At 40.8% G+C, this 17858-nt stretch overlaps 2 protein-coding genes across 2 annotated transcripts; one reads left to right on the forward strand and one right to left on the reverse strand.

Moving 5' to 3' along the window:
• Positions 1 to 78: 78 nt before the first annotated feature.
• npy7r (neuropeptide Y receptor Y7) lies at positions 79 to 6436 on the reverse strand. Its single transcript, XM_067598915.1, has 2 exons — positions 6068 to 6436; positions 79 to 3266 (listed from the first exon to the last, which is right to left on the reverse strand). Exon 2 carries the CDS (start codon positions 3226 to 3228, stop codon positions 2113 to 2115), a length of 1116 nt encoding a protein of 371 aa, XP_067455016.1. The 5' UTR covers positions 3229 to 3266; positions 6068 to 6436; the 3' UTR covers positions 79 to 2112.
• Positions 6437 to 10307: 3871 nt separating this feature from the next.
• Positions 10308 to 16892, forward strand: trim105 (tripartite motif containing 105). Its single transcript, XM_067598918.1, has 7 exons — positions 10308 to 10518; positions 11038 to 11380; positions 13143 to 13238; positions 13978 to 14211; positions 14369 to 14382; positions 14873 to 14988; positions 15247 to 16892. The coding sequence occupies exons 2-7, from the start codon at positions 11096 to 11098 to the stop codon at positions 15804 to 15806; spliced, it is 1305 nt and encodes a 434-aa protein (XP_067455019.1). The 5' UTR covers positions 10308 to 10518; positions 11038 to 11095; the 3' UTR covers positions 15807 to 16892.
• Positions 16893 to 17858: the final 966 nt, after the last annotated feature.

Genomic DNA, 17858 nt, shown 5'->3' on the forward strand with positions numbered 1-17858 from the left:
CTACTCTGCCTCTGATTGGCTTACCCTGATATTATTACCCTAATTCTAACCAATCGCACTCCTCCTGCCTAAACCTAACCAACGAAGGGAACGAGCACTAGCCAATCAGAGGCAGAGTAGGGCAGATCATGACGTCGCCACCCTAGGAAAAAAAATGGCATCCGGTAGGTCGCGCAGATGCAACATCCACTTTTGACACTAGAGGGCAGCAGGTGACTGCAAATTTCCAAATTTTCAGCATTCAAACCTCAATAAAATTATATTTTGATCATTCGTTTTGGGGTTGAATGTCGTATAATGCTGTCAAAACAACTGGAAGTGACGTATGTAAGGCTCACTGAAGAGAGTGTGGCTCAGAAAACCTACTTTCAACTCGAGGGTAAAAAGTATTTTAATCGTTAATTTGATTCCCTTACTATTTTTGTTGTTTTATATCCCCTTTAGCAAACTACACTGGAGAAAGATGGATAATCTATTCTGCATAGCTAAAATCACCCCTCAAGACATCTCCAGTCTGCAGATAAAAATTTCACACATTAGGTCAAATGCCTACTGGGTCTGAGCTCAATGTTTGTCTGCTAGCAGTCCTGATAAAGCCTTAGGCCTACAGTTTCTATATTAGTCTACAGTGTGGAATATAGGCTAAGCCATGAAATCAGTAATGTGGGTGTCAAGAACAGGAAATACATAACCAATATGTATTTTTGCTGCTGTAAAATGAATCACTGCGTAGGCCACATTTGTCTGCTTGTTCATTAAATGCTTTATTAGATGTTATGTCTTTTGCCTCTTTTTTCAGAATGCAGTATGAAAGTTTATGTCACATTTTTATGAACCTTGCTTTTTTGTAAAAAAAAAAAAAAAAAAGAAAAGAAAAAGAAAAAATAAAGACATTACTTCTATTTCCCCTTGCACTGACTGTTTGGGACTAGGAGTTTAAGTTTATCTTTCCTGTTGAACACGAGGAATGCAGGGTACATGTACCAGGGCTCCAGACTATTGTAGATCTCAAAAGTTTTGAATAGAAAAGGTTTCACTATTTTGAAGTTGTACTAGTATTCACCCAGCCAATAACCCACAGACATTTACAATATTATTACCTTACTGCAATTAAGGGGTCCAAGTCAAGCTCTTTTTATCTTGCATGGAGGCACTAACTGTCATTTCTCCTGATGGTCAAATTGACTCTGGGAGTTGCATGTGCAACGGGGGCTTAATATGTGTGCCCACAGGCCCTGTGGCTGATTAATGTTTGCGTGTTCATAATTAAAAGACCACCAACAAAGGACACTTTAGCAGCTGAGTGTAATGAATATAGAATTGCACATTCTGACATCCTCCCAATCAAATTTTTTTTTTTACATATCCTCAAAGCAGCTGACTCCTGCCCCACATTCTGTGATGAAGATATTAAAAATGTGTTGCTCTCACTTCACACAGTCCAGTGGTTTTTAACTCCCGTTCCTCTGGACGCAGAGTCCTGCTGGTCCATCTAATCAGGAACAGCTTGTTGCCAGGAGAACAAAATTAACATCCTGCTTGGACAAAAAAACAGGCCTTCTCAGGATTCCTTGGACAAGGCTTGACTGTTATTCTGCACAGACATTGTAATAAATCCAAAATGAAGCATTTGGAGTAATTATGTGAAAATCATCCAAACGTCAACAAATAGAAAAAACAATAGCGAACAACTGTTCATACAGTCACAATAATCATCTTCCCTTCAGTAAACACATTAATAGCCTCAGATTGGCAAATGTATGCAATGCAGTGCGTAATTAATTGGACGTTATTTACCAACAAGAGCTCTGCATTTACAGGAAACACATTATACGTTGTACCGAGATAATTAACACCCTAGTAAACATCTTAAACACATAACTGAATACAGTCGACAAATATATTTTCACTAGTACCATTCACAAAGGAAAGAAGAGCTTTACATCAAGCAATCTGCATGCAAAGCTTTGAGCCCTCTCCAGTGACATCAAAGATACTCAAGAACAGACCATTCAAGTCAAAAGGCTACTTTTGAACCACAAGCACCACGAACCACAGGTGCGTTCAGCGTGTTCAGTCATATTCTACAGGCTTTTTAAATTTTTGTTAATCTCATACAGCAGTAGGTGGGTGTCCACCATTGCGACCGTTCAGAGTCAGCCTTCTTATGGAACGTGTCCTGAATGAGCCCTCAGGGTGGAAAGAATCTGGCTTATCCTCACAACGGAAGACCATGAGGAAGCCGTTCCTATAGTTTTTATTCATCCACCCATACAGGAGAGGGTTGGTAAAAGTTGAACACATAGCCACAATATGGAACACTGTGTATATCAGTTTGTACTCCTTAAACCTGAGCACCAAGTCAAGATCACTGGCCAGCTGGAACACGTGGAAAGGTAGCCAGCAAATAGCAAACACCACCACCACAAGGGCCAACATCTTGGTGGTCTTTTTGCGCCGGTTGATGCTGTCACTGCGGCTGGACGGGCTGATGTGATTCTTCAGCTTGACCCAGATGCAGATGTAAGCGTAACTGATGATGGCTAAAGGAATAATGTACTGTAGGAGCAGCATTGAGAGGCTGTAGATGACTCCGTCCCTGCTGGTCCCATGGGGCCACTTCTCAGAGCAGACAGCAATGCGGAGGTTGATGGAAGGAATCTCTTCATGGCGGTACTCTCTGAAGATGGCCAGGGGTGCTGCCAGGACAGCAGACATAGTCCAGGTGAATGCCATAATGAGGAAGCTGGAATGCCATGTGAGACGCCGACCAAGGTGGAAGACGATGCAGCGGTAACGCTCCAGAGCTATGACAGTCATGGTCAGGATGGATACATGCACACTCAAGGCCTGGGCAAAGGGCACCATGTGGCACAGCACAGCCCCAAACTTCCACTCATCTAGCAGCGTGTAGACCAGAGTGAAGGGCAAGCACAGAGTGTCTACCAGGAGGTCTGCAAGGGCCAAGTTAGCTATGAAGAAGTTGGTCACTGTTCGCATGTTTCTGTAGCGGATGATCATATAAATGACAAGAGCGTTCCCCAGCAGCCCCAGCAGGATGATTAAGGAGTAGGCTGTAATCAGGGTGATCTGGACGCCAAGGTGCTTGGTGATGTCCGTGTGGAAACCAGGTGGGTGTAAGCCCATGCTGTCATTAAGCAGATTCCAGGCATCAGTTTCAGCAGCCTCACCTTCTCCTGTGTTGTTGGATGTGTCTGGTGGGCTCATTTTGTCTGAAGATGCCAGATATAGGGCTGTGCTGACACCTGAGGTGAGAAAACCCATAAAATTAAATGATTTTCTGAGATAGGACAGGCAGACTATTGTTTCTAACAATCTAATAAAAAAAAAGACAAAGGCTGTCAATGTGAAAAATGTTTGTGCTCCTGGTGTTTATTTCCCACCTTTAGTCTCCAATCTAGAATCGCTACCCCTGATGTGCATTTGTCACTGCCAACTCCACTGTCACCATGTCCATGGTGTCACTAGTCGCTAGTCAAGGGTGTAACAGGCATCCCAATGAACAGGAAGGTGCTTTTAGAGCAGTGTTAAGGACATGATCCCTCACAGGCTTCCCATCACCAAACACTCCAATTGTTGTTGCATAAATCCCTGACTTAGCCCGAAGTACAGCTGCTAGGAATTGAACCCTGGGTCTCTCTGGTTGTGGGCCAGGTTTGTGACACCCACTCCACCTGTGCTTTTCTTGTGGAAACTCTTCTCTCTCACTCTTCATGCTATACAATACCCTCTGTCAGTCAAAGAACTGTAGACATTCATGTCAAAATATGTTTAGACAGACCTGAGTTAACGGTGGTGTACTTAAACCTTTACATTTTTTTAAGGGTCTTTTTCCTCATCATCATTAAATGAACCCTCTGAACACTTAAAGTCAATCCAAATTTTAATGAAATATAACAAAAGAGAATTGATGTACTATTTAATTATTTTCTTCATATCATATAGAAAGGGTAGCCTGTGTGGTAAATGCCATTCTGTCATTAAAGCAATCTAGTATTTAACTTGAAATTAATGAAACTGTGCAATTTAGAAGATAAGAGAAGTCGCTGATGCACTGCATTTATTAGTACAATTGTGCAAGATTGCCTTGAGAAGTGGATGTTCTGAAAAGCTGCGAATACACATTTCAGTAACAGATGATAATCAATACAAATCAGCACTCTTTGTACACACTAGTTCCAAGCACTTCCAAATCACAGATTGCTACCCACAGCTATTCATATAGAAAATTGCTTTGCCCATGGCCTGGGTATGAGTGTTCATTTGGTTACAGCGTGCCGTTTTTCCGAGGGACAGGGACACCTGTGCCATTATAAAGGCTAAAGGAAAATGATGGAGGAAGCAATGTGATCAGAAGGAGTCAGCCAGTTCAAAGCTACATCATTAAAGCCACAGACTTCTCTCATACACAGTCTGCATCTCATAAAAGGAATATTATGTGGTGTGCCTAATTTCTGACAGAAAGACCAGTGCTGGCCCATGTTGCACAACCATATTTCAATGAAAAAAATCCCCTTTTCAGTATACTTTCTGTAGTACATTATCTTGTTATTTCTGTCAATTTACTTGTGAGAGGCTGAGAGCCCCTGCTGAATACAAAAAGAACATTTTGTCATGACATGTATAAAAACCACCATCAGTTTTTGACCCTTAAAAAACTGCAAAGCTGCTGCGTCATTATTAAACAAATGAATGCTAATTCCATTAAGTGATGTTAGACTCAGCAAGAGGCTTTCAACAAATCCACAATAAATCTGTTCTTATTTAGATTCTTTTTGAAGTACATTTTTAAGGAGTGTAAGAAACAGGCATGGATTTGTGGCTAATATTCAATTCCTGAGATTTTTCTTTATGGAACTTCTGAGACACACAGGACAACATTTAGTGAGAGGTCATCTTTTTGGTGACAGACACTCTTTGGTTGCTCTGGGGATCTCATAGCCTATTTTTTGACAGACCATTGGAAAGAATATCCAGGTTTAGTTTACTGACATCATTGCTTTACCATTATTTTTATTAAATCTCAAATATTTTATATTAGAAAACATGGAGTACATTTTGTAATGTTGCTCTGTTGCTTCAATGTCATAATTATCTATATGCACTACATGGCACAAGCAGCAAAAGGTTTAGACAACAAGTGTGTGATGTGCCTCTAAGCTGCTGTGCAATAAATTAAAACCACTCATACACTCAGAGTTCTTTGAGATTTAAGTACACATTATAAAATGTAAGGTGTGAGACCTAAATGAGATTATCAAGGAAATAGAACATAAACACACACCGTGAAATGACTTGGAGGATAACTCTGAATCTGTAGGGACCACTGAAATTGTGGTCATGACAACTACAGCGTTGCGCTGCCAATGAACCAAAAAGCATGTACACCCTGCCTGTGCCCTGTGTCAGCGGAGCAGCCCACACAGGAGCAGAAGGGATTTATCAAGCAGGCTGCAGGCGACATATGCACTTTACAAAGCATCGGTAATTTGTCAAAGCCCCCTTTTCTGATCAGCGATGGCAATCCTTGACTTGAGGCAAGCTTGTGCCACTGAGGGATCTGTTACCTTACACCTGCTGGAGCAAAAGGCAGAATTCAGCCGAATCCTAGTGAACTCTGTATACTGCCAACAAATTAGAACCAGACTTCTCATTCCCAATCAAACACACATTGATGCTTCGTTCGTGCGTAATTGTCGCCATTTGTTTAACTTACTGAATAGTGAGCATTCAGATATTTCCACGTGAGCTCTTAAAGCTTATTCAACCGATTAGACAGGTGCAAACCTTTGCCTCCCACACAAATAGTATGATGTGGTACGTAATTTGGTCTCTTGTTCATCAGATGCCTTTCAAAGGTCCCTCTCATATCCAAATTACGCACATGTAATAGTTTCAGTAACTACAGGTTACGCTGTCACAAAAGAACAGAGGAATTGATATCTTGCGTTTCAGGGATACATTTCTGTCACTAAACTATCCTCGAAATATTCATTCAATTCATTTAAAGTCTACAAGAACGCTATCCACATATTAATGCACTCACCTTTCCCCTTTCTATCTCCTTTTGCAGTCTTCACTCGAGAGTGGTGTGAAACAAGGGGGGAAAATCCCAAGCTCCTCCCAAGCTGTAGCGCCTAGTGCGCATCTTGTGGCTCGACTGTGCGTTCCTGAGGCAGGTCTACAGGATTCAGAGTGTGCGTCCACATCAGTGCCAGGGACTGTCACTGGGAGATTTGCGCAGGGTCCGCGCTTATAAGATCACATTTTTAAAGTTTCGCATTTCACAGCAAATGAATGTAATAAAATATTACAGAATGTTCTTTAATGTGCAAACGCAGACTTACGTCAATGAGTTGATCCCAGTTGCGGTTTTATATCCATTTATTATTCACTTTATTTCCAGGAAATGTTGTATTACCTACTTTAAGACTTTTTATTTCTCGCTCTTGTTCGTGTGCCCTATTTTGAATGAACTTTGGAACAATAAAGGGTTGTAAAAGCAAATCGTCATATATTGCTTCATTTGAGACTCCACATGAGTTGTCCCAACTGATCTCGTTTCTGCAATTAAATGAGTAGTATTAAAACTACACAGTGACACAATTTCACATTGTTGTGCCACAAGCCATTGTTAGTTAACTGCAGAGAAGCGCTGTCAGATTTAGTTGATTCCCCGTGAAGACAATACAGACACAAATCTCATTTGTGTGAGCTCCCATGACTACCTAAAATAGATTAAAGTTCTTTGTGAACGCATTGTTATTTTTAGTTTAAGCAGTAGACACACGCACGCAAGGGCATTCTTGAAAGCCAATTACAAAAGTGATTAAAAAACATACCTTTTTTTTACAGCACATTTGGGTAGGATTTGGTTGGGAAATTTGTATTCTGAGTCAGTCATTTACCTAAATGATTTCAATTCTTATGGGGCTTGAATGAATGAGGTTATATTGTAGTGTGCCTGGAGCCATTTCCCTCATGTAATAAAGCAAAGCTAGGCGAGGTCTATGAAAAGATAACTGGATAGTTTTCAGGACTTTTCTCAAGGCTCATTTTGATGCTGACGCAGCCATAGCTGCACACAGCATAGGAAATTGTCAAGGAGAGTATGAAATAAAATAAAACTCAAGCATACTCAACAAACCTTGAAAATGTTATAAGAGAATGTTGCATTGAAATAAATGGGATTTAAAGTCTTGAAAAAATATCAAAACTTTGACTGTTTGCAAGGACCTGCAGCCTCCATGATTCAGTTTGAAAGGAGTTCATGTCTTCAGACTTGTAGAGTATTAGTGATATGGCACAAAAATGTGGTGGGAGTGTTATCAGATAATTCAGGGAGCTTTAGCCAAATCGAAAACCATTTCACCCACTAAGAGAATGTTTTGTGAATTTGATAACAGAAACGGAAGATTATGTCTCCCTTGAGCCTTGGTTTTGCCTTTCACGTCCCAGCCCTGACTTCTTGTTTAGGTAACAACATTCTATGAGGTCCTTGAATCATCCAGGTGGGATTTTATTTGATGATGCAATAATTGGTGCACTGATTGACTTAGCTACATGGGGTTACCCTTATTGATTGGGGCAGGCTGCCTCTCTGCCTCAATTTATTCTTTCAATTATGAGAACTGTCCCCCAGCCTGCGTGTGTATTGGGTCACTCTGCAGTCAAGGTTGACAGTTCTCTAAGCCTGACTTGCATGCATTACTGAAAACAAATTTCTGTCCTTGCCACAAACTTGCTTATCTCCGACAGGGCTCTGAAAAGTGGTGAACAGGTTTTACTGTGTGGCAGACTTGCAGATTTGTTTCCTCAACAAAAGTTTCACCTGCACTGGTTTTTTTAATATGTCTTTGCTGCATCATTCATTTACTTGTGCTCATATCAATCATGAACCTAATTAGTGAGCTCTGTAGGACTCCTCTCCACATGGCAGCATGGTATCCCATATTTATGTTCCATCCTCTTCATCTGATCACTGTTTCTGTCCGGTTCCTCTGAGAGCACTGGTGCCACTGATCTGCTGACATGATCAGAGACTGTGGCGTCCTCACGTCGCACAGCCACAAAACTCACAGCTGGGGTTGTTCTTCCTGTCTCTCTGTTGTGTGTAGGCAGTGAGAATTAATGAATGAGGGAGTGGAAGCCAGGCAAACTGAGAAATCCCATTCACGCCTCCTTTTGTTCTTGGTGTTTCTCACAGAGGTTAAATCTGACAGGTGCAGACTGTAACCTTAGCTCCAATGCAGATGACAGCCTTTAATTCTTCCGTGATTACAAATATTGATTTGAGAGGATGAACAGTCTGTGGTGTCTGCAAATTGGATGCCTGGGAGTAAACATTTGTGTGGGATGCTCCAATTATATCTCCTGATACTTTCCTTCCATTCTGAGACAGATCAATTTGGTTAATGGATCTAGGAATTCTGGGGGATAACTAGGAATAACTGATCTAGGTCTAATCCTAAATCTCTGATGGAGTTGTATATCCATCTGTATACTGTAAACCTACAGTACTGTGCAAAAGTTTAGGCACTAAAAGTAAAGTGAGGATGTTTACAAAAATAATGCTATAATTTAAAAAAAAAAATTCAATTAACTTCATACAAGGTACAGTAAAGAGAAGAAACCTAAATCAAATCAATGTTTGCTTAAAACAGCAGCAGTTCTCCTCGGTACACAGTTTTTCAAGGCAGGTAGGTTGTTCCTGCATCTTGGAGAACTTGCTACAGTTCTTCTGTGGATTTAGGCTGTTACAGCTGCTTCTGTCTCTTCATGTAATCCCAGACTGACTTCATGATGTTAAGATCAGGGCTCTGTGGGGGCCATACCTGTTGCATGACACCTTGTTCTTATTGTTGAAAAGAGTTCGACTCTGGTTGCATGTTTGGGGTCGTTGTCATGCTGCAGAATAAATTTGGGACCGATCAGACGCCTATCTGATGGTACTGCCTTAAAGGTAAGAATCTAAACATCTAAAGTGCCTAAAACTTTTGCACAGTACTGTATATGTATTAAAAATGGCAGTACAGTCAAATTCGGTGTTGCATGAAATCTACTTTTGATGCATTATAAGCAGGTTTGTAGCTTCTACTGAGGACACTGAGATCATGTCCTCAGCATTGATTCTGGAAATTTAGGGTTTTTAATAACATGAGGAGTTTACATCAGACATTTAAACATAAATTATAGTCAGTGGATTTTCAAAGCTGTTTGTGCTATTTTCAGCCATGCTGGCGGCATATTAGTATGTCAGTGGGTCCAGACTGAAATATCTCAATAGCTTGCCATAAAATTTTGTACAGACACTCATGGTCCCCAGACTGAATCCTAATGACTATGGTAAAAGTTGAACGTGGTGATCATTATACCTTTGTCTCTGTGTGCATGTTATCATCTTTAGTTCAGCATTTAGTTCATCTTTAGTTCAGCACCACTGTGTTCAAAAGACTCACAGAGCCGCTTGCATGGCTCTAGACTCTTAGTCTTGTTTAAAGATCCCCAACAGAATAATAGTGTGTCTGATACAGCACGGTCAGCTATCTAATTAGAAATTTAAAAACAGACATCTACTGCTCCTTCATTGAAAAATCCAGGATATGCAAATATTGTTCATTTCAAAAGACTGAACTGCTGGAAAAGTCCAGCACTGAAAATAAGTCCATTCTCAGTGTGTGTGTGTGTGTGTGTGTGTGCTAGAGACTTCTAGTTTCCACATCACACTTGTGTAATTTACATACTGGACCATGATTGACTCCAAATTAGTGATGCCACAAATCATCCTGTATGTAAACTCAGATGTGAGGTGAGCACAGAGATATGTTCCCCCTTCGGAAGATGAATGTGAAAACAGTCTTCTGGTGTCAAACTCTGCACATATATCATCCTGCATAGTGAAACATCCAAGTGAAGTAACAATATAAGCAAGACACATCTCTTGTAAGTCCACAAACTTTATGGAAGTGCGATACTAAATCCTGGAGTGGCCTTTTCTATTATCATTGTGGAGAAGACATTGAAAAACACAGTTTACAGAGGTTATCATTACATGGACAAATGAATTTTAAAAATGAGAAAAAGATGAAAGAATCAGAAAATATACAGCAAGAAAAATGTTGGACTCGGCATTTCTGCTTGTAAGAATTGCAAAACATACAATAAAGGAAGTGGAAAAATGATTTATCATATGACACTCACAGTGGTTCTGCAAATTTGCAGTAATAAGGGAAGGTAACTTTAGTGCGCAGCAGTTTTACATTAGAGTGCCTTTGTGAACTGAAACACAAAAGGAGTGCAAGTGGGGAAAACAAAAACTATTATTTTTGCTGGTTGACATATGAACCAATCAAAGGGACGTTTGTATTTTAGCGCATGCGTAGTACACGGTACGTCGTGTTCCCTGTGTTCCTAACAGCAGCAGTAGCCGACGGATCAGAGAACAGATGGAGCAACTTTGAAGTGTTTGGCCATACGTTTCCCTGAACAACAGACAACGTAAGTTCATGAAAGTGTCAACAAAAAGATGATTGTAGTCAGCATGTCATGGCTTTTTAATTCGTCGTATTTTATGTTGCTTAAGAAGGCTGTTTACTGGCTGCCATACGGAGTTAATAAACGCTAACGTTAGCAGGCAGAAAACAAAACGTCGGACCGACCAAACGTTATTTTCACAATACAAAATCACATGTTGGCTTAAAGTGCCCCGTGATTATCACCTGATTTCCAGTCCTGGTTACGCTTGAAATCGGTGTATATTATTCCAAAGAGCAAGTGCAAGAGTTAATTGCATCGATTTCTTATTGGACTAGAAGAGGGGAGGTGCACATCCCATTTTGTTTGATCCAGGTTTAGACAATGAATAACTAAATATCATGTGATGAACATCAGGAATCTGGTGCTGTAGAATGTCAACTTTTTATTTGTCTTTTTACTTATTTCAGCTGATTGAACAAACACATACAGTATGTCAAGAAGGGAGTGATCATTCATCCCCGTCTCTCTTTGTTCCTCCAGGCTTTTGCTTTCACTTCCTCAGTTTGGACAGACTTTGGAGAGGAAAGTACCGTTCACCATGGCTGCTGCTGCTGCTGCTACACCCACCAAAGGCAGCCTCCGAGAGGACCTGACCTGTGCCATTTGCTGCGATCTCTTCCGGGAGCCTGTCATGTTGGCCTGTATGCACCATTTTTGCAAACCCTGTATCACCAGATACTGGAGAGGAACACAGGGCCCTGTTACATGCCCGCAGTGCCGCAAGGAGTTCAGCACCAAGCACTTTCAAACCAACTACCTTGTGACAGCCATGGTGGAGAAGGTCAGGGCCACCACCTCTGACACTTACATCAAGAATCTAGAGGTGAGTTTCACCTGCACAGCATAGTTAACAATGATCATACTGGCTGTCTTCCATGCCTTTTTATTTTTGGTCTTCTGGACATTGTTATGAAGTGTGTGGGAAGCTTATACAAATAACCTTATGGTCCAAAGTAAACAGATCAATTACAAATGAGCACTCTGTAACCTTTGAGTTGTTTAAGTGGACTACAATTGTATTCTACATATGTTTCAGTCCACATCTGTGTTTATTTCTCTGTAGTTCCACCCTTCACATATCTCGCTTGGATTGCTCAGGACAAAGTTCACTCTCCACTCCCTTTATATTACTTTGCATGACAGGATATATGACAGCAGGGAGATACCATAAATATAAAAACACCCGAGTCATTTAATGCTAAGCAAAGTTCCTGTAATAAATTGGTCACCTTTGTCACTGTTTTAATTGTTTAATTGATGTTGATTCAATTTAATGGTTGTTTATAAGACTTTATGCTGTTGGACTACAGGATTTAATTATGTTGTAAAGGTGTTATGACATTTTTGCTCTTCCTTATGTGTTTACAAGATGGACAAAATATTAGAAACAGTTTTCAGTTTGATGGCAGATTAAAGGTAGAGTCAGTCATTCTGGAGGAAGATTGTTGATATTTGAACTAAACACCCAAACAAATACACCCCACCCTTTGTGCTCCTTTAGAAGCTCCATTTCCCCAAATCCATGGATGGGCATTGCCAAGGCAACAACCAAAACCACCATAAAAGAGAAATATGGTGGAATCCAAAGCGATGCGTCAGCTGGAGAGTCACTTATGTTCCTCTCACATTTAATCACGAATGGAAAAGCAATTACGTCTCATGTGAGCACAACAGTCCATCCGCCCTCTCTTCTCATTCGACCTGCGTTCAGCATCTCTGTCCACAGAAGCAGCCGTCTGTCAGCTGCAGCTCCTGGGGACTGACAGCAGAAATTTACTGAATCAAAATAGTTTGCATGTCGGCTCCACAGGAAGAAATCAACAGTGGTTGTATTTATTGATTTATTGATACAGTTAATAAGTTCAACATACATACAGAGGGATATTTGTACGATTTAAACAGCTGCCTGCTCAAATTACGCTTCACTAAACGTGGCAAAAACAGACTCTTGAGTGTAAAAAAACGTGGGGGATCTCCGTGAGACTGTCTCGGATTCAGTGCAGATTGATACATTTAATAAAATGGAAGAGTATCTATACTGTAAGAAAACACTTTCTGTGTGAATTGGCCACGACCTCTCTCTCTCTCTCTCCACTTCGCCAGCCCTCCCCCATCATTCAACAGGTGCTGGAGATGGGAGACTCATGTCCTCACACAGACAGCTGCTCTGATGACTTTCCCTGTCCTGTGCTGCTGACTGGCTGGAGCCACTTTGTTTGTTTCCCATTTACAGAGCCAGGGCTGTGTATGAACATCGGATGTTTTTTTCATCGCACACACAGAACAGAAAGCTAGTGGACTGTGAGGAGACATACGCTGAATTTGACAAAAAGTGTATTGAACAATCTCTCTCCAGAATCACTGATTCTGCCTTTAATCCAACACCACCATAACATACATCCTCTGACTTTCACCACAGGAAGGTAGTCAACACACATACAACTAAAGTAGCAGTCTCAGCAAAAACGGATCATTTTACGAAACTTTATTATAGAGTCATCACTCGGTGTAAGCCATGTTTACAGTTGTCTCTGATGCTCTTCACAGTATTTCTGTATGCTAAAGTTTTTTGTTTTGATTTGCAGAAACAACTGAAACAGGCTTTGGAGAGTCATCGCCTGAGGAAGGACGACTTCATCAATAACATTCGTAGAGACAAAGACAAGATGGATACCATAAAGGTACACTCCTCTGGGGCAACTCAAGGGATTGCAGCACTTAACAGATAAGAAAACACACGTCTCTCCCTAATGGCTGTTTCCAATATGTCGTTGTGCATATTTAGTGGTGTTTGCAGATGTAGTAAGTGACAGGTTGTGCTTTGATATGTGAGACATAATGTGCTTGTGCTTGGGTGCGTACTGTAAATGCCTTTCTACTATCTGACTTAGTTGTGTGTCAACTACACATAAGAAACCTCCTACTCCTATACAATCTTATATGACAATGATTCTGCTATATTTGCTTAAACAGGGAGATTGTTGCATCAAATCAGCGCTTCTAATTTCACCTTATGGTGCGCAGACAGAAGACCGCTCACCATGGGACAAACTGTAAACAGGCAAAGGTGATAGAAAGTGAAACACATCTAATGTGTCTGAGACAGCTAAAAGATAAGGGCTCAAGGTTAGTTGTGCATGCTGTGCTGAGATGACGAACAGGAAATCGCTCCCCACGTAAACAGTCTGTAGTTGTTTGACTCATAGATCTTTGATGTGTGTGGATTCATTACCCTTCGAATCCCTCTTTATAGATGTGTACATTTGCAGAAGTATGTTTAGAGCTTTAATGGAACAAGCCACTTGGCATCATAACTAACACTTTACAGTTTCCTTACTGGTCCATAAAAAATGTGGTGGTACATTAAAAGATGGACTATGTCCTCGACCTGTGATATTAATGAGTCCTTCCTGCCCCCAGAGAGTCAGAGCAGATCTGCAGGCTCGTGTCCAAGGGGAATTCCGAGCACTCCATCAGATCCTGCACGACGAAGAGGCCTGTATGCTGGAGCAGCTAAGGAGAGAGCAGGAAGCGGAGCTGGAGAAGGTGCAGCGCCACCTTGAAGCTACCGAGCAGGCCGTGAGGGACCTGGAGGAAAATATGACAGCGCTCCAGCAGGCTTGCACTGCCAATGAGAACACGGTGCTGATTGAGGTAAGGTGGAGATGCTACCGATAACAAGCCTCTGCTAGGATGAAAAAGTTCAAATGAGGATGAAAAGTTTGTCCAAAAGTGTAATGTCTCCAAGTAACTGTCATGCCTTGTTTCAAACAACAATTGTTAATGTGATTTGTCTTTTTCTTCCCTCTAGCTCCCACAGCTTAGGTAAGTGCACATGTCAGTGTGTGACTGATTGCTTTTGATATTTTTGCACATGTCACATGCTAATTTGATTTCCCATTAGGGCTTAGCAAAATATTATATTGATATTGTGATATGAGACTAGATTTTGGATATTGTAATATGGCATGAAACAACTTTGTGGTTTTAAAGGCTGCATTACAATAAAATGATGTAATTTTCTGAACTTACCAGACTGTTCTAGCTGTTCTATTGTTTGTCTTCCCCCACTTAGTCATTACATCCTGATGATTATTTATCAAATCTCATTGTGTAAATATTTTGTGAAAGCATCAATAGTCATCCCTACAATATTATCACAATATCGATATCGAGGTATCTGGTCAAAAATATCATGATATTTGATTTTGTCCATATCGCCCAGCCATATTTCCTGTCCAGACAGCTGCATTTGTGCTGAGAATGAATGAGTCTGTGTGTAACTAACTAAATGTATGTTTACTTTATCTGACAGGGCATGGGTGCAGGTGGACATGGCTGCGGAGTTTGATATAAACGCTTTCAGCAACAAATACATGGCTCCGTTACAGTACATCTCATGGAGAAAGATGTTCAAGTCCTTGAATCCAGGTAATTTTGATCTCCGATGTGCTTCATTGGACACAAAAAGACTTGAGCTGAGAATTGCCTCTGCCTCAACAATCGCAGTAATTACTGAGAAAAAGTTATAGTATTATATAAAGATATTGGAGTTGCAAGAATGACATTAATGACACCGTTGTTCTATTGATTGCATGTATTATTTTCAGTTTAAAACGTGACACTGTTGAATTTTACTATGGAAAATATTATCACAGTTATAATGTCATGAATTGTTTCGCCCCAAAGGTCCCTCACCATTAACGTTTGATGTCGACACAGCGCACCCGAGCATTTTAGTCTCCAGAGACAAAACCGCGGCGGTCGAATGTGACAGCATGATATCACACAAGGACTACAACAAGCGCTTCCTCCAGTGTGTCAACATTCTGGCTGCCCAGGGCTTCCAGTCAGGCCGACACTACTGGGAGGTAGAAGTTGGCCCCAAGTCCAAGTGGGACATTGGGGTGGCTTCCGAGTCTGTAGACAGACGCACTCGGATCAAGCTGAGCCCCGAAAGCGGCTACTGGACACTGCGGCTGCGTAACGGAAACGAGTACTCAGCCGGCACCCAGCCCTGGACGAGACTGCGGCTCGCCTCTTCCCCTAAGAAGATCGGGGTTTTCTTAGACTACGAAGAGAGGAGGGTGTCCTTCTTCAACGCTGATGACATGAGCCTGCTCTACTCTTTCACCAACGGGCCGAGAGGCAAGGCGTTCCCCTTCTTCAGCCCGTGCATTACCGACAGCACTCAGAGATCTCAGCCTATCCAGCTCCTCCATTACCCACCTGTCGCTCTGTCTGGCTAACAGGGGGTTGATGCAGTCAATACAAGCTTTTCAGTGTGTAAGCTGTCCATTCACTTATTGACCAAAGACTGTTATCACTCAGCTATTAGAGGATGAAGTACTGCCCTCGTTTAAATTGTGGTCCTATAATACAAGAGTTTAAAATTCCAGGCTGTTCTCATAAGACATTTAATCAATTCCATATTTAAATGATTTTATGTTGCCAGATGCTGCTTTTCAATCTTAAATGAACATTTAAAAGCCTTGGAAAGCTATGAAAGGTGCCATATTCACCATGTAAAAACATCCATTGTGCTGTAAACTCTCTGAAGAGGCTCATTCAGTTTGCATTTTGGCAAAATGCGATGGAACACTCAGTAGGAAAAGCATAACAATATAATACTCTGCTATTTTGGAGCGTATACAATGAAGTTTAGTTAGTTTGGAGTGTATATAGTTAAGTTTAGTGAGTTTCATTTCCAAGCGTACTGGAACACTGCTCAACCAAATATCTCGAACAGCTGTAGATAGTTGAACTTTCAAATGATAATCTGAATAATTATATCTCATCAGTTCAGACTGTCATTAGGCTCACTTATAAAATGGTTTTTTGATCATCGTTGTGTTTAATCAGCATGAAGGAGCCGCACACTTCATTGTGAGATTTTATGTTTGATTAAATGGTTCTTCATGTTTTATACATCGGTCTGAAATGAAACTGTTTTTCCTTTTTTTTAATCATTTTAGATTACTTTAACTTCACAGCGCTGTATGAATTCTTAAGTTGTGTCTTCAGTCTGTAATCAGTGTATCATCTATCAAAGATCTGTTGATTTGTCATCATTTCTACATTCATCTTATAAGTGGCTACATTTGAACATGTGGTACATGCATGTTGACTATTAATTTGTATAACTCAAGGAAATACTAAAATGTAATTCAAGTAAGGATTCAATTTCTGGAGTGTATTCTACTTTGCAGACATTGCATTTTATAAAATTCCATGTTAAATCACTTCCTGATTAATGACTCAATTATTGTAAAACATGCAGATGCAAATAGTAAACTGAATCACTTTTGCTTAAATAAACATCGTCTTTGATTCTGCTCTGCAGCTGTGTCACTGCACACTTAACATGACCTCACTTGAGATGATCAAGGATGTTATTAAGCATCATCAAAGCAAAACAGTCGAGTATGAACGCTGGGGTTGACGAGAATCCAAAGCCATTTCGTAAGAGCGACAGTGGGGGTAGAAAGACACTCCTGCACCTGGACTGGAACTTTTGAATACATGAGCCATCTCTGACAGTTAAACCACAAGAATAGGCGGGCTCTCGGTTATCTTCACAAACACACAAGAGCACCGACGTCCTGTTTCCTCCTGCCAGGTGAAAGGTCAGATAAACAGAATGACAGTGGGGATGCCTCTGGGCTGCGCAACGGGCCTCGGGGGCATGCTAAAGCAGGATACTGCTGCCTCCTCTGCTGACTGGAAAGTGGCACAATAAACTGCGCCACAGTGGGACCCATGCTTTTCCTGCATAGCGGCCGCATAGAGTGGGTGCATTTATGACATATTTATCACTCGGTAGTCACTTAGTTTGACCTATAAATGCAAATTAAACTCAACTCCATCTCCTGAATTGAAGAGAGCCTGCTGTATAGTGAAAGAAATATATAAAGAGAGACTCTATGTCCAAATATTTTAGCTCCTCATCCTGTTGCTCTTCTTGGAAACTATAGAGGTCTATACAGTATATACATAATCAGTATTTTTATATTAAAAGAATAGTTCAACATTTTGGAAAATATGCTTATTTGCTTTGATGCCAAGAATGAGATGAGAGGATTGATAGGTAGGGTAAATATGAAGCAACTGCCAGCTTCAACCACAGATATGAGAGTGGTATTGATCTCCTCATCTGACTCTCAAAAAGCAAATAAGCATATTTCCCGAGAAGTCAAACTATTCCTGGAACAGTGGAGGAAAAAAAATCATTAAATGTAATGTGAAAGTTTTTACTCAGCGACAAACTCACAGAGAATTATTACCAAACTCTGCAGTTAACC

This window comes from Thunnus thynnus, chromosome 9 (genome assembly GCF_963924715.1).
Source record: "Thunnus thynnus chromosome 9, fThuThy2.1, whole genome shotgun sequence".
Taxonomy (NCBI): domain Eukaryota; kingdom Metazoa; phylum Chordata; class Actinopteri; order Scombriformes; family Scombridae; genus Thunnus; species Thunnus thynnus.